General features: G+C 35.0%; 1 protein-coding gene and 1 long non-coding RNA gene across 6 annotated transcripts; both read left to right on the top strand.

The window, feature by feature from the left end:
• The first annotated feature begins 6,126 nt into the window (after positions 1 to 6,126).
• Positions 6,127 to 7,520, top strand: LOC105781241 (uncharacterized). Of its 2 annotated transcripts, XR_008192902.1 has the most exons (5): positions 6,127 to 6,354; positions 6,543 to 6,635; positions 6,754 to 6,802; positions 6,879 to 6,951; positions 7,057 to 7,520. It is a non-coding gene; the product is annotated as an uncharacterized LOC105781241 (long non-coding RNA). The 2 variants fall into 2 exon arrangements; XR_001129575.2 differs by having other exon boundaries at positions 6,127 to 6,635.
• Positions 7,521 to 12,077: 4,557 nt separating this feature from the next.
• LOC105783717 (inorganic pyrophosphatase TTM2) lies at positions 12,078 to 18,765 on the top strand. 4 transcript variants are annotated; one of them, XM_052626848.1, is made up of 13 exons: positions 12,078 to 12,252; positions 13,035 to 13,091; positions 13,976 to 14,328; positions 14,670 to 14,784; positions 15,013 to 15,208; positions 15,358 to 15,471; positions 15,608 to 15,781; positions 16,293 to 16,487; positions 16,964 to 17,086; positions 17,162 to 17,283; positions 17,388 to 17,505; positions 17,610 to 17,870; positions 18,215 to 18,765. In XM_052626848.1, exons 3-13 carry the CDS (start codon positions 13,992 to 13,994, stop codon positions 18,434 to 18,436), a joined length of 1,977 nt encoding a protein of 658 aa, XP_052482808.1. In that variant the 5' UTR covers positions 12,078 to 12,252; positions 13,035 to 13,091; positions 13,976 to 13,991; the 3' UTR covers positions 18,437 to 18,765. The 4 variants fall into 4 exon arrangements, with proteins under 4 accessions (XP_052482808.1, XP_012464776.1, XP_012464777.1 ...); XM_012609323.2 differs by lacking the exon at positions 12,078 to 12,252 and adding an exon at positions 12,268 to 12,641; XM_012609322.2 differs by lacking the exon at positions 13,035 to 13,091.
• The last annotated feature ends 3,965 nt before the right edge of the window (positions 18,766 to 22,730 follow it).

Raw genomic sequence — 22,730 nt, 5'->3', positions numbered from 1 at the left:
GGAACTGTCGAATAGTGAAACAGGGGAAACTTTAAAGAATAAACTGTACTTATTGGCTAAACCAAAAATTCTGAAAATTTTATCGTAAGAATATATGTGAGTCTAGTCTTGGGGAAAATTATCGGATCTTAACTTGAAGTTCCGTAGCTCAAGATATAAATAATTTAGTGACTGTGACTTAGTGAGACAGCTTTGAATGCACTATAAATAATAATGGAATTATAGAGAATGTTACATATGAACATGAAAAGTATTAGATTAATGATTAAATTTATTTATTTAGATCCGGAAATTTCAAATACGAAGCAAGATCGAGGAAAAGAAAAAGTTCGGGATTAGTAGATTTTTGGTTACGAACAAGTGTCGAGGTATGTTCGTATAACTTGAATTATATTCTTAAATGCTTGAAATGTTTGTTATTGATGTGAATATGATTTGGATGTTTATTGTATGATAATTGATGAAAAGAGAAAATAAATCTCGGTTGAATGGAAGGAAAATTCGATGGATCTCTGAAAAGGAATTGACGGTAAAAAGGATCTAGCCCGGACGGGTGATCCTATTCTGATATAGCCCTCCCGAAGAATATGTGGAAAATGGATTTATCCCGGATGGGTAATCCGAATTAGGGTCTAAATTTAGCTTTGGATGGTAATTGGATCCAAGCTCATTAGAGTAATTGTCGTTGCAGGGGATTTAGCATGGACTGGTAATCCCGACAATACTCTATGAGTTTATATTACAAGGGATTTAGCCTGGACTGGTAATCCCGCTGTAAGGATGAGGTTTCGGGAGTGTGCTCTCTGAAATAGAGTGTGCGCACATGAATATGAATTGACGGGCCCGAATTTGTACACTAAAGTGTACATCTGAAAATTCATCGAAATTCCGGGAAATTCAACGGGATAAATATGGAAAAATAACAAGGGAATGGAAAATATGGAATTGATGAGCTCATCAATCATTTGTCTTTGTAATGAATTTATATGATGTTTACTTAACTAATGCAAAAGTCGAGTTTGTATGTGATAGGTATATGTTTATGTGAATTGGATGTGTGCTTGTGTTATTAAATGATAGGTGTATAAAATGGTAAGTATAATTCTTGTTGCATGAACTTACTAAGCACAATGTGCTTACCCCGTTCTCTTTTTCCCTATTTTGTAGTGCTCGGGAGCTCGAAGGTTTGAGATTAGTCGGAGCTTTATCACACTATCAACCCATATCTTTTGGTATTTGAAAATGACTTATTTGAAAGAATGGCATGTATAGACTAAATACCAATATTACATAGAAATGAATGTTTGTAACTTAGCTGTTGGTATGGCTAGAGTAAGTATAACTTTGAGATTTTGCGAAAAATTTCTTATGGCTTCGATTTAATATCAGTTTAGTCCCAATGTATGTTTTGGGCTTTGGAGGCTCATCCAAGGGCCGTCATGACATGATTCGATAAATGAATAGTAATTAAACTCGTAATAACAGAAAAATTAAGTCAGTAAAATCTGGTAATGCCTCGTATCCTATTCTGGCGACGGAAACGGGTAGGGGGTATTACAGCATTATCTTGAAAGCTTTTGAATAAAATGATTCCCAAAACTTAAACCATATTAAACATAATTTTTTTGAGCAAATAAAGCATGATGGAAGTAAAAGACGAAAATAAATTACGTTACTAGTATGCATAACGAATAAATACTAAAGCATTACTATAAACAATGATATGAAGAAACAAAAATGAAATAAAATAAACAAGTTGAAATTAAAAATACAAATAATAAATATAACACATTAACAATTTAAAACTAAAGATCTAAATTTAAATTAATATGGTATAAAACAATCTAAGAATCATATTTTTTAAAAAATGATAATGATAACAATAATAATAATTAAAAAATCTAAAATTTAAAGATGAAGGAATATTTAATAAGTAAAATAACATACTAAAAAATAAATATATTTAGATAGATAAACAAATAAATACAAAAATAACTAATATAATAATAATCATAAGTAAATAAACATGAAAAATAAAAACAAAAAAATAAGAAAAATAAATAAATATATAATAATGGTAATGAAAATAATAATTATAATTATAATAATAATGGCAATAATAATATTAATAGTATTAATAATAAGAAATAAAATTAAAAAATAGTAATAACATTAATAATAATTCTAATAATGATGTTAATAGTAATAAAATAGCAATAAAACTAATAATAATACTAGTAATAATAATAATAATAATAATAATAATAAAATAATAATAATAATAATAAAAGGACAAAGTTGAAAATAAAACAAAATCTCAAGGGAGAAATCAGAAATAAAATAAGGCAGAGGACCGAATTAAACTACGCGAATGAAACGGAGGGACTGAAATAGTAAATATCTCGCCCTCCAAAACGCATCACTTTGCGCGGGAATAAAATGAAACAGAATTAAAATTATGAGGAAAAATTAAAATAAAAGAAAAGAAAGAGAAAGGACCAAATTGCAACACGTCGCAAAAGTGGAAGGACCGCGCGCACAAATAACCCATTTTAAAAACACGCGGATCCTCTGGTCGGGTCCGGTCGACGCCCGAATCCTGGGGCAAAATGACTTCGTTTTGGGGCTTATGGACGCCGACCAAAACGGCGTCATTTTATGCTGCCTATATAAGTAAAAAATTTTCCCAAAAAATCATTTCAGCTCCTTTTAAAAAAAAACTAAAATCCTCTCCTCTTTCTCTCTAAAAATCCGGCCATGGGTCTGGCGAGGGCTCCAGCTGGCGGAGGTCGGCGAAAATAAAAAAAAGTGTCCTTTTAAGCGCCTTTTCGTGAGGAGTCTGGTTTTGAGGCTAGAAGTGCCGAGATCTCAACAAATCGGGCCGAAAGTGAGAAAAACCTTTTGGTTCTCTCTTGTCACTGCCACCAAAAACAGGTAAAACCTAACCCCTCTTTGTATTTTTTATATTTTTTTGTTAAAATATATTTGTAAAATATAAAGAAGTAAATAAATAGAACGAAGAAAAGGTAACAAACGGACTAAATTAACACCTTTCAAAAAAATTCTTTCTCTGTTTTTGATTCCCTAGAGTCTGTCCAAAAAAAGATTACATTTCGTTTTGGCTTTTATAGCTGATTATGCTATTGTTCTGTTGTTGTTGCTGCTCTTTTTCTTGCTTGTTTGCAGGTGATTGACGTTGATGGAGTAGGTGGCGTGGCGACAGGTGGTCAGGGGTTAGGTGCGGCGGTGGCAGAGCAAGTGGCGCGGACCTAGGTGCAGTGCCTAGGGTTTTATTTTTTTTATCTTTTTTGCTAGTTTTTGGTTTTGGGTTGGTGTTTTGTTATTGGGCTTATTGGGCCCGGGCATAAATTGGGCTTGTACAAGTAATATAATAGAAAATAAAGGATACTCTCGTTAGTTCAATTTTTTTTCTTCTAAATTCGCGCTTGTACATATATGATAAATAGATTATAGATTATAGATGAAATAGTAAATTTTCAATTTTTTGACTTGCCCAAAAATTACAATTAAAAATTATGGACAATATTATTTTATTAACTATATTTGTTCATGAACTTATGTGATTTACCAAGGGACCAAGGGTTTGTACCCATAGACTCACTCAGGTTTGAGCTTTTAAGGTAATAAGTAGATGTGTTCATGGGTCGGCCCACTTGGTCCGACCTGAAGGCCCGCTCGAAATGTGGGAAGGTTTGGGCAATAATATAGGCCCGAAAAATGGGATTGAACAAAAAAATAAGGCCCATTTAAAAAACAGGTCGGGCCTCGGGTAAGGCATTTTTTGCCCAAGCTCGGTCCGACTAAAGGACAAAAAAATCTGTTTTTCTTTTTTTTAATATTATTTTCTTATTGTTTTCTCCCTATTTTGCTACTATTTTACTATTATGTTGCTACTATTTTGTTTTTATTGTTTGGATATTGTATAAAACTTATTTTATTGTTAATTTTGTTATTATTTTAAAGGCATTTGTTAATTTTATTATTATTTTAGAGGCATTTGTTTGTTAAGTTGCATCTATCTTAGTGTTATTTAAGTATACATATTTTTTAAAATTTATTTTCAATTTGTTGGGAAATATTTATTTTGATGTTTTTAGCATTTTTGATGTATTATATATATTTTAAAACTATATAAAAATTAATATAAAAATTAATATGGGTGGGCCGGGTCGGGCCCAAGTTTTAACATTTTTATCCGGGTCGGTCTTGGACAAAAATTTAGGCCCATTTTTTGGGCCGGGCCCTGGCCTAACAAACGGGCCTAAAATTTTAGTTGAGTTTGGCCCGGCCCGGCCCATGCACACCTCTAGCATGTCTTTATTTCAATAGTTTTTTGATGTATTGTATGAGTGTGTGGTGTGGGTATGTTTTATGTGTGTGAATCATGGTGGTCAGTTTCGCACCAATTCTGATCGTACTAGCTTGTGCAAATCATTCTAGTACTAAAATATAACAAGCAACACCCTTCTCCACATAGGTGAAAATTATGGTCCATATCGGTAGCACTAGCTCGTTCTAGTCAATTTTGATTGCACCGACTGAAATATGGTGCACCGATCGGTGTTGAATAATATTAAAAAATATAAAACTTTTATCTACTTACTATTAAGCTAAAGGTTTAAGTGGAATGTATTGACCAATAAAAAAAATTACACTAGAAAGTAAAATTTAACATTTTTTAAAATTTTAAATTTTTCTTTAAAAAACATTTTCAAAATTTTTGGACATACTTTCACATTTAAAATATAAAAATTAAAATATAATAAAAACTCACTCACCCGTTATCAAAGAAAAACAATCCTCCTTGGTCTTTCTACTTCTTTTATCGAAAAATCTCACCCTTCACTTAATTTTTCTTGTTAATTTTGAATTTATTGAATGATGAATTTTATTTGTGGATTAATGAGTATTTTATATAACTGATGAATATATTATACTTTAAAATTATTTAGTATTATTTATTTGATATTTATAAATATTTTATATACATATATCAAATTTTTTAAAAAATATCAAAACAAACCAAAATAAATCAATACCAATACATACAAATTCTATTAAAAAAAAATGGTGCATTCATCAATATAGTACTATCTTAATGTAAATATTAACCCTTTAGTTGTACTCTAAACTAGAGGTGCTCATGGGCCTAGCCGGGCCCAAAAAATTTTTGGCCCGCATCCTAGGTCTGAGCCTGGCCCGGAATATGGGCCTGAGATTTTGTCCAGGCCCGACCCAGGAAAAAATTCTTAAGCCCGAGCCCGGCCCGGCCCGACCCGACCCGACCCATTTTTTTAACAAAACACTAAAAATTTATTTTAAAAATAAAAAAATTTAAAAAAAGTATTTTAAAAATATTTTAAAATTTAAAAAATAAATAAATATATATTTATTATATTCAGGCCAGGCCAGGCCTGGGCCAAAAAAGTGGTGCCCGAGGCCCGGCCCGGCCCGTTTTCTAAACGGGCTTTATTTTTTGCCCAAGCTCATATTTCGGGCCTATATTTTTACCCAAACCCTCCCATATTTCGGGTGAGCCGTCGGGCTGGGCCGGACCGCCCGGCCCATGAGCACCTCTACTCTAATCTTAGGTTGCGGTCCAAATTTTTTATTTTACTCTCAACTTGAATTTAGTATTCATTTAATGCATTTTTAACTATTTTTATTTATAATTTTTAAGATTAGCTTTAAATAAAATTATTTTTTATTAATAATAATTTGCAAGTCTAGAATCCCATAGAAAAATCTGTAAATCTTTAATAAAAATATTTTTTATCCAACCAACCTAATTGCTTACATATATTTAAGAAAGGTTCAACAAAAATATTAGAATAAAAATGAGTTTAAATAAAAATAAATTCATTTAAATAAGTTTTAATATTTAAAGATTCATTTTCAAATTTATAATATGATTTTTTAATATTTTATGTAAATTATATTATTTTATGTAAATTATATTATATAAAATTAAATATATTATATTATAATGTAAATATTAAAAAATAATATTTAATAGTAAAAATATTAACTTCACAAGCATGTTTTTTTTTAAAACTTAATTTTTCATTATTTTAGCGTGTTTTACCCATTTGACCATGCTTGAGAAACCAAAACAATCATCAGCCTTCGATTTGGGAAGAAAAACATCAAGAAATCCTAGATTACTGTGAAAATACGAGCACCCACCCAAATCTTAAGAGAGCCATGCAATCAAAACGACAAAGATGGCCATCAAAGCACAATCTCCAGCCAAAACGTTAACCAGGGAGGATCAACCCATCGTCGATCAGTCGCCACTGCCGTCAATGCTACTATCGGAACCTCCTCAACCCAGTAAGTATCTTCGCGCAATGCGAAACCCTCCTGTGCAATCGCATGGGCTACCTTATTGCAATTTCTATTTGCATGTAGAAACAGAACCTTCATGAAATGATTCACTTGTGTTCTAGCATCTGATATATATGCACTATTATGAGATTTATCTTCCTTTGCACCATTAATATTTGAAATGACTGTGCGAGAATCCCCTTCAACTTCAATCATGGTGAAACCCATCTCACGCGCAAATTTTAGAGCCTGAACACAAGCTAATGCTTCTGCCGAGAAAGCATCAGGTATGTTTCTGATAAGCAAAACACAGCACACGTCCACCTGAGTCTCTTATTACACTATCTGATCTTGATCGTCTCTCTTGCTCTTTGAATGCTGCATCAAAATTGATCTTGACATAAGGATTCCTTGGGGGAGTACACTTGGGCAACTGAATGATTAATCTGCACAGGTAATTTCAGCTCCAAATTGTCCAACTCCTTGAGATATGCTTGAATTTTACCCACTATATCATGTGCCGACTGCAGCTTGTTCTCCTAATCTTCTTGTTTCGCGCATTCCAGATTGCCCAAATAGCCACAATAATCATTCTACAGTCAGGTATGGAACTGTTTCTAACAAGAAATTCAAACCATACCCAAAAATGCTCATTCTGTGAATTAGCTGGCCAAGTTAAAGATAATGATTGCCAAACCTCTTGTGCAGGACCAGACGTTGTAATTACATGTGAAACAGTTTCAGGTTCGGCTTGACATCTAGGACAAATAGGAGTGGCTGCAACACGCTTCGTATAGATTCACTTAAGTAGGCACCTAGTTATGTAATAATCTCCAGGTCACGATTTTGATCTTAGAAGGGACCGGAGTGTTCCATAGTTTCTTGTAAATTGTTCTATCGTCAGCATTAGGAATAGTCATCATAGGGTCCGTATTTAGAAGTCTATATCCACTCCGCACTGTATACTCCCCTGAATACTTCGCTTGCCATACCACATCATCCTCTTGAGAGCTATCAGATAAAAGGTTGCACAGAATTCGCTCCGAGTTTGAAGCTTCGAAAATCTCAGTAATAATAGAGCCACCAATTCTATTAGGAGTTTCTAAATTCCAGTGCAATGTACAAAATAATTTTTCATATTGAAACTATGTTAAGTTATTTATATTTAGAAATTTAACATATATATATATAAGATTATTTAGGGTGAGTTTGAATGAGCGGTGCGTTTAGCTACGGTTAATGTAAAAACAGTGATGACAGTGAGACTAAATACTGTAGCGTAAGATGAAAAGTAAACTAAATGCACCATACTACATCTCATCGCCGATCTAAACCCACCCTTAAACTTTAGTTGGTATCTTGAGTCAACTAGCCGTCAACTTTATTAGGAAATGATTAAAAAAGAATGCTTTTTTCAAAAGTAAGTTATATTATTATAATGTGTGTTTGTTTTTTATATATGGTATAAAATCAATAAAACTAACATATGATAAGATTTACACCTAAATTGCCATAGGTTTTAATCCTTCAACTTTATGGAGGGATTTACCAAAAAAAGCCAATTTTTTTATAAAATTACGAAATAGGCGGTTTTTAATTATTTACGGATGGGCCATTTCCCTAAAATCGCGCCACGTCGGGCGATGTCGGGGGCGGAGAGAGAAGGTCGCGTCACGTCGGTAGCGACTGCGGCGTGGAAGGAAATCGCGCCTCAAGGAGGCGATTTCCTTCCACGTCGGCAGAGTCGTGACGACGTGGACGCTGATGTGGACGACGCGTGAACAAGGTTTCAACGGTCAAAAAATTGACCGTTGGCCCCCCCAACAGTCAAATTTTTTTACTATATAAACCCCCACCCCTTTATTTTCACAAACAAATTCAATATCAATTTCTTTCAAAAATTCTCTCAATTCCTTTCAAAATTTCTCTCAATTCCCTTCAAAATTTCTATCAATTTCCTTCCAAAATTCTCTCAAACTCTCAAATTCCTTCCAAAATCCTCTCAATTTCCTTCAAAAATCTCCAAATCCATATTAAATTTCTTTTCCATTAAATTTCATTTTTTAAGAAAATTTTAAAATTTTTTTTAAATAATTTTAAAATTTTTAATATTTTCAACAATGGCCGGATCATTGATTCGTCTTGATAGGAATCACATATCGGTGGAGCAAATGAACATGGTAAGTATTAAATTTAAAATTTAAAATTTTTTTTAAGATATTTTTATTTATGTATTTTTAGATATTTATTAATATATTTTTTGTTATAAAAGGCTGAAGATCGGGTATTGGAATGCAATATTCGGAATATGCATGCTCCATCGCAGTTAGTAGAGAACTACCTGCGGGAAGCGGGATTTTGGCACGTGGCGACGGTAGGCCGGGGATGCAAGTTGGAGCCGAAACTGATCAATGCGTTGATCGAGAGGTGGAGACCTGAGACGCACACATTTCATCTTCCATGTGGAGAGTGCACTATCACTCTAGAAGATGTCCATCTGCTTTTATCGTGGGCAGTATCAAGCTAGCCAACATAGCTGAATCCATTTTCGGATGATCTTCTGAAACACCTGTATAGGGAGGGAGTACATTAAGTAATGCAACATTGGAAAATAAAAAAATTATTCATACACATTCAATACTGTACCTGCAGCACATGTATGTGGACCTTTGTACTTTTTGATCTCCCACAACCCTGTCCTCTTCCTTAACGAGGCGACGATTTCCATGAACATGTGCCGTCTTGCACCGCACACTTCGCCTCAAACTTATCAGATTTTGATTTAACGACGTGGTAATTAACGCCGTTTTTGATGCTATGCTGTTTCAAAGCACCAATAAAACTATCCTTATTGGTAAACTGATTACCAACTTCAAGTTCACCAACATCTACTCCCGAACTTGTACGATCGCGCACCCGGTGTGGTAGATCTGGAAACTCTAACGCATCATCTGCTGATAGATCGACATTATGCATGTGGGCTGGAGGTGAATATGCTCTGAATCGTGGATTTTCTTCATCATTTGCACTCATATCACCATCTTCACCTTCTATTGGAATAGGCTCCGGTTCAGAAAATAATCCCACCTCTGCACCATCCGGCCCGGGCTCTCGAGGTGGATCCACATCGGACTCACCTTCTAACCCACAATCATCTGCAGCGTACGACGTCCCCTCACCGGTTGATGTCGTAGGTAGTACGTCATCCCTTCTTCTGGGCATTTGATAACGCCCCCAATTGGATGTAGATTGCCATCCAGTAGAACTTGATGCGGTTCTCCAGCTCGTATTTCCAGCGTCAACCGTTGAGCCACCGACGTACATGTCCCATCCACCCAAGCCAGTGTCTTGGGGATGTGCATTCGACACCGCTATCGAACATGGGTCATTCGTATTTTGTAACACGCTAACCGAGTGTCGGCCGAGGTCGTGTATACATCTCGAACACGGACGGAAGTACATCATTTGGTGACGTAAATTGTACATATAACTCAATATAAGTTGCTCGCTAGCAAGATGAGTCTCGCACCATTGCCTCCACGCCACGAGCACCTTTTATGTCGAACGAGTCATATGTCACCGGATCAACGAGAAGAACAAAATCGATCGTTATTGATGAACTTTCATTGGCGTGGTTCAAGATTTTACGCCTAATTCTTTTACTGAGTTCTGTCAAATCTATGTTTTGGCTAAATGACAATGCACCGTATTCTCCGACAAAAAACAACACCATTCTCGGTGTGGCAAACCTCACCATCGTAGTAAATAACAGCACTAATACGTTCGCTCATTTTGAAACTCTAAATTCCCTAACCCTAACCTAAAATGTTTCGCTCGAGTTATGCATTCTAAGAAAATTCTCGCCTAATTTATAGCCTCATTAAACTTGTTATCAGAGCGAAATCGCGTCCATGAGGGCGATTTGACACTATTTGCTCGAAGCGTCAAAAAAATTATTTCCTACATGACTAATCAGAGCGAAATCGCGTCCACGGTAGCGATTTCACAATTCTTCTCATATAGCATCCTGATATCAGCGATTTTATACTATTTCCTCAGAAAACGTCAAAAAAAATTATTTCTCACATGACCACTGTAGCGAAATCGCGTCCACGAGGCCACTATTTCAAAATTTCTTCTTAAATAGCGTCCTAGTAGAAGCGATTTCCCACTATTTAACCAGAAACGTCAACTCGAAAAAAAATTTTCCTGGACCCCTAACTCCTAAAAAGCCAGCACCCTAAACCCTAAAAGCCATAAAACCCAGGTGTAAAAATCAGGGTCAAAATCACGTTCCCGATACCGCGCTAAGTGGCGGAGGTGGCGTCCACGTCGGTAGCGACTGGCGGCGTGGAAGGAAATCGCGCCTCAAGGGAGCGATTTCCTTCCACGTCGGCAGGTCGCTACCGACGTGACGCGACCTTTCTCGCCTCATCTCGACATCGCTCCGACGTGGCGCGATTTTGGGGGAAATGGCCCAGTCCGGTAAATAATTAAAAAACCGGCCTATTTCGGTAATTTTATAAAAAAATTGGCTTTTTTTGGTAAATCCTCAACTTTATGACTTTAACTAAAGTTTTAATTGATTTTTGTATAAGCATTTAATAGTATATTTTTCACTTACAGTATAAGTGTACTATAATCTAGTGTATATAATGGTAGTAAAAAATGTACACATACAGTTAGTTCATATTAAATAAAAATAATATATATTTTAAAATATATATACGGTGGGTTTAAAAAACTTAGGTTAATATTTAAGTTCACAAATATAAGTGAAATTAGAAAAAAATTGAAATTATTTCTAAAAGAAATCAACACTCAATCAATGAATCAGAGAGTTCAAAATACCATTAAATCTTCATCTTTGGTAAAGCTTTTAGAAATACAATTATAAGTTAATATTTAATTAACTACCAATAAAAACTTTTAATTTTACAAGCAATGTTCAACAAGTCCCTTTTACTTTCTTAAAGAAAATCTTAATTTATTATTATTTTGGTTTAATATAATATTAACACTTAAACTTAACAAATTTTTTTTAAAATTTGATACATAAACTTGATATTTTTTCTAATTTAGTACTTAAGCTTATTTTATCCAACTTGATACCTAAACTTGTCAAACGATATACAAAATTTTCCAATATACTAACATTCTTTGTTTTCATGAGGTAACAAAATAATCAATGTATGATCGACATGTAACAAATAAAATGATTTTTTATTTTAAATGTTTAATTACTTTTGTTTGTTTATTTATTTGAATTTTTAAATTTAATAAAATAGATTTCTTTTTTTTGGTTTTAAAATTATTTTTCTGGTTCACTATTCATTTGTTAAGTATAGCCAAAAACACAATTTTTAACATGAATTTTCTTTGATATTAATAATATTTTTGCGGAATTGATGAACTTGTGAAGACCGTATCCTGGTTTAAGGATGCAATCCTTTTGAATAATTATTGTCTTTAGTCAAAATAATTTTTGCTACATATCGATTATGTATTAGCTATTTTGTCCCATTATAAAAGAATTAACACCGTTAATATTTTGTGGTACTTTGTATAACATTGACAAATTTAATTACACAACATCAAATTAAGAAAATGTTAAATTGGAAAAAAAACAAGCTTTAAGCATGAGATTAAGAAAAAAAATCTAATTCAAATAGCAAAAATGAGAAAACTAGATATTATTGTATATAAAATTATATTTATGTATTGATGAGATTCTGACAGATTGAGAAATGATATTTGATGGTCCAATCTCCAACTCCAAACCGCCTTCTCCTATCACCGCCAATCCAAATGATAAGTTCAGTTTTGAATCTGAAGTTGAATGTATATAAAACACAGAGAGACACAGTCCATTTGAGACACAAAGACTCGGCTTCTCTTGATTGAGTGAGTGGCACCTAACAATTTAATCACTTTTTGTTTTTTGTTTTTATTTATTTGTAATTTAAACAATAAAATAATGAAACCCAACTTCTTTTTTTTATTTATCTGTTAAATTTCTCTCCTTTTTCTTCTTTTATCAGTTTATGCGAATCCATTCTCGAAAAAGTTCTTTTTTTTTCTTTCTTTTTTTTACTTTGTAGATTCTCTAGAATTCCCAACTTCCCAGAAAGAAAAAGATCCCGGAAAATCACCTTCGTTTCTATTCCGGGAAAGGGAACGAGTGAAATAGAATAACCAAATTCTTTTGTGTATGGAGAAACGGTGAACTCACTGTGTCTGCTTTGCTATATAAAAAACTTAAGAAACACTCCCGACTCATTCGGTGTGACTCGGTGAGTGCACTCATCATCAATGCCAAATATTTTCTTTTCCTTTGTTGTATTTATTTTTTAATTCTGGAATCTGGGTATTGCTTGTTTTGCCATTATGTAATCTGGGTAATTTTTCCCCCATTGTTTGCTTTGCTTTGCTATGCTCTATTTCATTTTATTTTCTGGAAAAGGTGGTTGTTTTAGATCCAAATATCGTGTTAGAATAGAGATTGTGACGAGTTTATCTGTATTTTTCATGTTTCTATTTTAACTGTTTGATACTTTATTATATTTGGTGTTGTGTTTACAGAATGGTGAGCCATTTAGGATAAAAATTTTGTACTTTGATTGTTGGTTGAATGTGAAAGAAGTTTGTTTTGATCTTTAAAGATGCTATTTTGGTGCTTTTTGTAGGACCTTCCATATTGGTTTTTCTGAAAACAGACAAGAGTTCACCCAATGAAAGAAAAAGTTAGATTGCCATTGCTCGATTTTGCTTTTTTTATTTTCTCCATAATCTTTTGTACCTTTACAGTGAATGTCTGACAGTGGTTTTTGGGTTTTTAATGTGAAAATATGAAATATTAATGACTAGTACCACCGATTATCGTGACAGTTAGCAATCCAAGGTGATAATAAATATGTTTTTCTGTAATCTTTTATTGATTAATAGCTGCTTGCTTTTCTCTTATCATTGTTGAGTTTGATTCTTTGTTTTTTTCCTTTATGGAGTGGTATGTTATGTAAGTTTTACAAAGATGATTATTCAATTTGGTTTCCCTCTCATTTGGTGAAATCTTTTTTTTTCCACAAAGCTCTTTTCTGCCGCATCCATCCTACAAAACTGAGGGATGTGCCCTTTTATATATATATATATATTATTAAAGTTGTACTAAAAGAGAGCATAAATCACTGAATCTTATTTCTACCTGAACTGCATCATTCTTTAAGGTTGAACTTTGAAGTCATAAAATTTTCTGTATGGTTTGTTCTCTAGCATTTGTTAGATAAAACAAATGAACATATGTGGATGTAAAAAGGTTGGGGTTGCTATTAATTATCATTGCATTCTAAGGTGCTGACAATTATATTTCTTTTACTTTATTTTCAATTTTATTGTTGATTGAGATAGGAACTTGATCATTTTCTTGTTTTATACATGCAACTTTTATGTTGAGATGACAGAGAAAATAAATGGTTGTCTTACATGAAGATCTAGTTCATTGTGTGCTTGAGGCTGCTTTTAGTACTATAACATTGAAGTGTTTTCTGTGTCTTACGAGCCACATCTATACTATAATTGTTTCTTTGTGCTTCATATTTATTTATTTATTTATTTTCTCAACTTATAACAGAAATAGCTGTCATACAATGCCTCAAGATGCTTCTGGTCTTGAAGCACAGCAGAAAAGAGCAGGTCTCTTAAAAGATCAGGTTCGGCTGGTTAAGCGAAAGGATTGTGATCGCCATGAGATTGTTCCAATCCAAGGACCTTTGTCCTTTGAGAAGGGTTTTTTTATTGTCATCCGTGCGTGCCAATTGTTGGCACAGAAAAACGATGGGATAATATTGGTAGGATTAGCGGGTCCTTCTGGAGCTGGGAAGACTGTATTTACAGAAAAGATACTCAACTTCATGCCCAGCATTGCTACCATATCAATGGACAACTATAATGATTCTAGTAGAATTGTTGATGGCAACTTTGATGGTAATTCATCTTTACTCTTATTTGTTGGCAACTATAACGATTCTAGTATTTAACCTTTGACTCATATTTATATCTGCCTTCAATTTGAGTTGTCTTTCTTCTTTCTTCTTTTTCTTTTTGGGTGGTAGAGGGGGTCAAAAGATGGTGCATTAACATGGATCTTGTTGAATGTGGTTTATTTTTATATGAATGAGTATTAAGCATCAATAGAAAATGACAAATGACCGGCTGCTTCAAAACTTTTATTTAAATATCTACATCTTTGGATTAGAAGTTGAGGATTTTAACTGATAGCAAGTGAAGCTGTAAATTGACAATCTTCTGATTCTTTTAAACAACAGATCCTCGATTGACAGATTATGATACTTTGCTCCAGAACCTTCATGATTTAAAGGAAGGGAAAGAAGTTCAGGTCCCCATATATGATTTCAAGGCTAGTTCCCGAATAGGATACAGGTTGGAAACTCCTTCATTTAGTTCACATCAGTACTATCATTTGCTCAAAAAGCTCTTAAGGATTGAGTTATTGCATTTTATTGAAAATCAATGGTTTTGGTAGTGGCATTTAATTGAAAATGTAGAACTCCTAATCAATGTGGAATTGTTATTAATCAGAGAGATTGGTGCTTTCATTTCTAGGTAGTAGATTTTATATGTAATCCTCCAAGCTTGCTTTTATGACAGGACGCTTGAAGTTCCAAGCTCCCGCATTGTAATTATTGAGGGCATCTATGCCTTGAGTGAAAAATTGCGACCCATGCTTGATCTACGAGTATCTGTCACAGGGGGAGTTCACTTTGACCTTGTTAAACGAGTCCTACGAGACATACAGCGTGCTGGCCAAGAACCTGAAGAAATAATCCATCAAATATCTGAAACTGTATGTTCTCCTTTTTCTTTCATTTTGGGTAAAATTTATTATTAAAGACCAGGCTGTGGAGTGTGGAATATTGTTGATCTACTTCTATGCACTTCAGTGCTCTAATTTTGCTTTCTAGGGTCAAACTTAGCATGTTCTCTGTTTAACAGGTATATCCAATGTACAAGGCCTTCATTGAGCCAGATCTCCAAACGGCACAAATAAAAATCATTAACAAGTTCAACCCATTTACTGGATTTCAGAGTCCCACTTATATTTTAAAGGTTACTACTCCCACCAACTTTTTTGGGTGTTTCTTTGTCACAAATTTTATGATACTGGTGATAGTACTTCCTACTACACCCTGGCATCCATGTCCTTATCTTTTCTAGCATCTCATTTTTTTTCTTTTAATTGTAGTCAGCAAGAGAGTTAACAGTTGAGCAAATTAAGAGTGCCATATCTGATGAACATATAGAAACACAGGAGCAGACTTATGATATATACCTTCTACCTCCTGGTGAAGATCCTGAGTCTTGCCAATCATATCTGCGGATGCGGAATAAAGATGGAAAATACAGTCTCATGTTTGAGGTTTGTCCCTTAAATTTCTGTCTTGTTATCATGAGTCGAGTCCCTTTAGATGTGCACTCATACATTCATTAGTCATTGACAATTACTTGGTCTTATAAATCATGCATTACAGCAGTTAATATTGTTGTAGGACATTGGAGGTATAACCATATGATTTTTGAGAAAGTATGTATGTGCTCTTAGCAGATATTAATTATAACAATTAAAATTTTGGGCACCGCACGTCTTCAACATTTGCATGCCGGTCAATAGATCTTCCCAATTACCTGGTTCTAACAACCATGTAGCTGTATTGGAAATATCTTGATGAAGTTATCTAACAAAGAAAGAATAATGGAACACTCCTGTCTTGTTAGTTTTTTCCTTTAAATGTTGGATTGAGGTTCTTTCTTTGTTTTCTTATATCATCAGTTTTCTTTGTTCCATATATTTAACATTCTCCATAGTTTTATGTTTGTTAAGACACTGTACCTACCCACAAAAGTCTGATTTGGTAGTTATCATTTTTCAGGAATGGGTAACGGATATTCCATTTGTTATTTCTCCAAGAATTACATTTGAAGTCAGTGTGCGCCTTCTTGGTGGGCTAATGGCCTTGGGTTATACAATAGCAACCATCCTCAAAAGAAACAGCCATGTCTTCTCTGATGATAAAGTTTGTGTTAAAATTGATTGGCTAGAGCAGCTAAATCGTCAATACTTTCAGGTACTTCTGAGAATCTGAAATCTTTTGAGTACTAGAATGCAATATTTTTAATGTACTTTCAGAATCCTTCTCTTTCCCCCCTTGGAAGTCTTTCTTCATTTGGTCACTTGAATTATGTTGTAACAACATTGTTTTAATCATGAGTTTCTTAATGAGAATTTGACTTCCATGATGATTTATCTAATTGCCAATATCTTTTGGAAGGTTTAAAAATTGGTGTATCCATTAATATGTTTCACAACATAAATGCTTGATAAGTGCCATTTGCCACTTTTGGAGATGACCTAATTGGCATTTTAAGTTCCTCAGTTAATGATGTGGGAAATTTGATGCTTTATATTTCATTTAAAACTTTAGGCATAATTTTTTCTTCATAATAATGTGGTAATATGTTATCTTTAAGCTAAAACTAGACCATCTGTTTGTAGACTGTTTAAGGCCGGTATTGATCATTGTGATTTGACATTCTTAAATAGGTGCAAGGAAGGGACCGGTCAGTTGTAAAATGTGTTGCAGAGAAGCTTGGTTTGGAAGGTTCATATATTTCACGTACCTATATTGAACAAATTCAATTGGAAAAGCTTGTAAATGAGGTTATGGTATGAAAACTCTCTATCTGGTAATGTCTTTTTCAATTTTAGTAGGCTAGTTGCTCTTATCTAATTATTGGACAGGCCCTGCCAGAGGATTTGAAGACAAAGCTCAGCCTAGATGAGGATCTGGTGTCAAGCCCCAAAGATGCACTCTTGCGGGCCTCTGTGGATAGGGTTGCCTTGAGAAATAGGCATCTCAAAAGGTACAAACATGTGATACATATCTTTCTGCTGCATAAGAATGCTGTTAAATGGCCTATATGAGTGGATTTAATTAAATAGAGTTGATGTTTGCTAATAAAAACAGTGGCATTTCACATTCATATTCTACTCAAAGGGAGAAGAATATGTCGAACTTTGCTGGATATAATGTGAACAACCGGCGGTTTGGTGAGAGAAATTCAGAGTCGGCTCTAGCAAATGAGGTTTGTATGTAGCTCTTTTAGCTTTGTACATGATCTTAAACTAATTTCTTGGTGAAATGCTTTGGCAACTAAAGTCTCCTGTATTATTCTTCTTCCCTATTTAGGGAGTCATAACTCAGCTTTCAGAACAGATATCCTCTCTGAATGATAGAATGGATGAGTTTACGACCCGTATTGAAGAGTTGAATTCCAAGTTAACCATCAAGAGATATACTTCTAGCCAACAAAACTTGGCTTTCCAAGCTGAATCATGCAATGGCTCTGCTCCAACTTCTCACTTCATCAATGGTTTAGGAAATGGTTCCATAATGCCCAATTCCTCATCATCCTCCCAGCTGGCTAAGGATTCACCTATAATGGAAGAGGTACTGTAACTGGTCTATTTATGCCCTTTTATTTTCAAGGGGTCACAGGTTCCTGAATTATACTCGTTATGAGGTACTGTCCAGTTTGAGAGTTTGGGGACCATCTTTGTGATTTTATCTTTGAAGCAAAGTCATCTAATAGGGGATAGGATGACTTGCTTATAGAGGCCACAATACAATTATTTGCTATAAGATGTAAGATCGTTTTTTTTCCCCTCATCATACGTAAACTGGCTAGGTGTTCATAGTTCTGATGCAAGTAGCCTTATTCCTGCTGTGAAGTATATTTATTGATTTGAACTTACAGTTCTTTGTGTAAAATTTTTGAGCTGTTTATGAAGCAGATATCCAGTGTGGCACGCGGACAACGGCAAATCATGCATCAGTTAGACAACCTTAGTAATCTCCTGCGTGAGGGAATTGGAGAAAGGTCACAAGCAGCTAGTACAAGAAAGAAAAACATGATGGCTGGTGGTGAAGATTCTATAAAAGTTCCTGTAATATTAACATTGGCAATTGGCGGTCTGGGAATCTTCTTATATAGGGGCATTTTAACCCGACACTGATTCAGACCTCTGGAGTATTTTTGCACAAATTTAAGATTTTCTTTTGTCCCACCAAGTGTTCTCTTTTTACAGGGCACTAATCTTCTGCCTCGAGAAAGACAAGTTGAGACTGATATTTGAAAGAGTTAAGGGGCCCAAACAAAACAAAAGCAAATGCTTTTTAAGGTTTGCCTTTTGAGGGTTTTTTTCGGCAAAGGGGTGCTCATCTATGGCAATTTTTCATTTTTCCTTTTTCACTTTGTGGGAACTTCTCTTCCTCTCGTTTACTCCTTTGAGACATTCATTCTCTGGTTAAATTTAATAGCAGCAGCTAATAGTTCCACACTTCATTACTGACTTATAATTGTTTAATCTTTTATGAAACTGTTTTTACTCTTTTTTAAAGCTGAATTATCATTGATAATTACGAGTTGACAGCAAGAGCAACCTTGGTGAAGACCGAACTACATTCAGCAAAAGTCTCTCAATGGCCCAAGAGAGAACACCTCATAGTAGGGGACGATGCGTATGAATCCCTTTGCCAAAAACCCATTATCCAAAGGTCTGGTTTCTTTAAAGCCCGTTTTGGGCCGTTCGAAGTTGATCGAAATGATAGATCCTTGGTCAAAGTTCCCATGTGAAAATCATCCGGTACAGCTCTGAATATTCAATACTCATTAAATATAGTTAAACCACTACTAGAGGTGTGCATGGGCTGGGTTGGCCTGAAAAATGGGCTTAAAATTTTGTCCAAATCTGACCTGGATAAAAATATTAAAACTTAGGCTTGACCCGGCTCGTTCATATTAATTTTTATATAATTTAAAAATATATATAATACATCGGAATACTAAAAATATCAAAATAAATATTTTTCAACAAATTGAAAATAAATTTTAAAAAATATCTTTACTTAAATAACACTAAGATAGATATAACTTAACAAGCAAATGCCTCTAAAATAATAACAAAATTAATAAATGTCTTTAAAATAATAAAAAAATTAACAATAAAATAAGTTTTATACAATATTCAAACAATAACAACAAAATAGTAATAACATAATGATAAAACGGTAGCAAAATAAGGAGAAAATAATAAGAAAATAATATTAAAAAAATAGATTTTTTTGTCTTTTAGTAAATTCGGACGGGCCCTGGTAAAAAATGCTTTACCCAAGTCTTAGCTAGTTTTTTAAACGGGTCTTTTTTTTTTTTGTCTAAACTTATTTTTTGAGCCTATATTTTTACCTAAACCCTCTTGCATTTCGGGCGGGTCTTCGGGCCGAGTTGGGTGGCTCGACTCATGAACAGGTCTAACCATAACCCTGAACCTCATTAAGACATGGGAGGCTGTAGGTGAAGGCTTCCCCAAAGTCAAATTGACTAGTACATGTTTCATCCTCCTGGAACCCTTTTAGATATTACTCTTAGCTCGAAGCATTGGGTCATATTCCTCACAACTTGAAAAAACATATTCCTTTTTACCATATCTCAAACCACAGTGGTAAAAGAATTTGGGAAGCCTTTCACAACGATATCTCTTTTCTTCTATCCAAAGCATTTTTGGCGTTTTTGAATCACAACCCTACCTTCAAACCTTTATAAATCAACACCTTGACTTTGGGACTAAGAATTCCATTCCGAAGTCAAGTTCCCAGTGTATTATGTTATGGTATATTTGATTGCCGACTCGAAACTCGGGTTGTCAACCTGCGACTTGAGTTTAGACCCCACCAAGTGGATACGTTAACGGGTTTACGAGATGAGCTTGCGAGCCCAGTTTGCATGTCTCTATGTGTTCTCAAGCACAGGGTACAAAGCTAAATGAGTGAATTGGTGAACACCTAGACCAACGAACATGTGTTAAGTTTAGGAGAGCATACGTGTCGACATGTATGGAGTCTACCTAGAATGTCAATTCCATGAACAGTAACCATGCCATATAAATACCCGATTCTCCCTATTAAGAGGACACAATAAAAACACTCAATAATTTGGTGCAGTGAGCTTGGACAAATTTCCAACTAATAGATTTTCTTTTAGTTTGAAAAATCAGTATGGCTCACCCTAATGAGAATTCCCCCGTTAACTTTTTATTTAGATAGGCTGGAGTTTCGGGTTCAAGTGGTCAACCCATCGAGATAGATTTATTTGCTGGTTTGTTGACTAACCGAAAAACTTGGGTAACATGACCCACACGAGAGCTTCATACACACTTGACTTAAATTTTCCTTTTGGCTAGGGGTTACCATTTTTCTCTAGTCAAGAAGCGTCGCAGCAACAGTTCTTGGCTTTTCAAGAACAGATGAGGTTGATGAAGGATCAGATGGCCTGCAGAATGTGAGATTTGAGTAACAACAAGCTTTTCAATAGGGACTCTCGAAGCAAAATGAAGAGTTTAGGAGAAAGGTATAATCTGAAAACTCTAATTTTCATGATAATGTGGCCATACAGGAGGAAGGACCAACCATGGATGCATTGCGACAAGATGTGAGGGCTTTGCATCTTGAGTCTCAAGACATGAATTGACTTTTTTGTTCCAATAATCGTTTGGCTCCAGAGGTAGCAACAGTTGATTTACCAGCTGATTTCAAGGTCCCGAAGGACATGTTTGAGGGAAGGATGGACCCCCGAGCTCATTTTATGTAGTATAATGACTACATGAATGTGTTGGGGGCCTTGGATCCCGCAAAATGCAAGGCTTTCTCTAAGAAACTTAAGGGAAGTGCGAAGGATTGATACTTGTCTTTCTCTGAAGGATTTATTAGAAGTTTTTCTCAGCTAGGTCAGATGTTTTCGGATGGTTCAAAGCATATAGAACAATCATGAGTGCTTTTATTGGTTTAATATTTGTGAAACAGAGGGAGGGAGAGTCCTTGTAGGACTATATAAAACGTTTCTACGTGGAACACTGAACACAAAGAACCTTGAAGATTAGTGGGCTATTGATGCTTTTATTATAGGAGTATAGAACGTGCATGTACAATATTCCTTCACTAACAATAGGCCCTAAATTTCGGTGGATCTGTATAAGATGGCAAGTTCGTAGAGGCAGAAGAGATAAAGAGAGCAATACGTAGCACAATCCAGATAGAAGATAGGAAGTTCAAAAGTAGAGATGGGGCTCGCAACAGACAAGGTCTACCTTATTAGTTTTTGTGCATATAGACTGGGAGGCAGCAAAGAGCACAATCACAGAATGTGCCACCTAGGGCATCTTAAGGAGTTCAACCAGAGCGCATAAGAAGGTACATACCCTAGGGAAGGTTTGAAGTTTATACCCCCTGAATGCTACTCGTGCCTATATTCTGAATCAGGTGAGGAGTTTGGGTATTTTCCTTGCCTCTTTCCCTATGAGGCAAAGCGCAAGACAGTCAGAGTCAAGAGACAGATGTGCTTTCCATAATGATGAGGGATACAAGATTGAAGACTATTTTTCTTTGAAGGACGCTATTGAAGAAGCAGTGAGAAATGGTGAACTCGCAGAATTTGTGGCTCAAGGCATTACCCAGCAAGGCCAAAGTTCGCACACTGCTGCCAAGTGCAAGCAGAAGGTGAGGGGTACGATACATGTAATATGGGTACGGATGAGGATTGAGTGACCTTTAGCGCCAAGAGAAAGGCTCACATGAGGAGTGCGATGTCATTTAATGCACCCAAAAGATAGTATCAACAAGCGAAATGGAGTGTTGAATTTAGTAACGAGGATGAAGAGTTGGTATGTGATGAGGAAGGGAATGATCCCATGGTTGTTTTTGCAATGATTGCAGGTTTTGAGGTAAAAAGAATACTTGTCGATAATAGAAGTGTGGTCAAGGTATTAACATGGGAAGTGTACCAAAAGATGGGGTTAAAGGAGCAAGCATTGAAGAGGGCAAACTTTTTGTATGGTTTTACGAACCACCCTATCGAGGTGAAGTGTTGCATTGCTTTGCCAGTTACCTTAGGAGATGGTGAGCATACTATGACGGAATATGTCCAACTTTTTGTAGTTGATCACCTATGGCTTACAATACTGTATTTGAGTGACCGATTATTAGAATGGCAAAGATGATGGTGACAACGTTTTGTATAAAGATAAAATTTCCTACGCGAACGAAACTAGGGTATATGTTGTCAGATCAAAGAACAACTAGGCAGTGCTATATACTGTCAGTGAAGCAAACACCTGAGCAGGTTCAGCAAGGATAGAGTTCACAGCCAACAAGCACAAATGGTTAATTTTTGGATTTGGACAATTTTGATAACAAAAGTGAGGAAAGAGTACAAAAGCTACAGACAACGGAGGTCATGAAAACTTTACAACTATTTTT

Source organism: Gossypium raimondii, chromosome 13 (assembly GCF_025698545.1).
Source record: "Gossypium raimondii isolate GPD5lz chromosome 13, ASM2569854v1, whole genome shotgun sequence".
Taxonomy (NCBI): Eukaryota; Viridiplantae; Streptophyta; class Magnoliopsida; order Malvales; family Malvaceae; genus Gossypium; species Gossypium raimondii.
This window is presented reverse-complemented; position numbering and strand designations above follow the sequence as displayed.

Excerpts from the sequence above, each read along its gene's own strand:
- LOC105783717 (XM_012609322.2), top strand. The coding sequence starts at position 13,992 with ATGCCTCAAGATGCTTCTGGTCTTGAAGCACAGCAGAAAAGAGCAGGT. Across the intron at positions 15,472-15,607 it reads GTCCCACTTATATTTTAAAG|TCAGCAAGAGAGTTAACAGT; the intron begins GTTACTACTCCC and ends TTTTAATTGTAG. Across the intron at positions 16,488-16,963 it reads TAAATCGTCAATACTTTCAG|GTGCAAGGAAGGGACCGGTC; the intron begins GTACTTCTGAGA and ends ATTCTTAAATAG.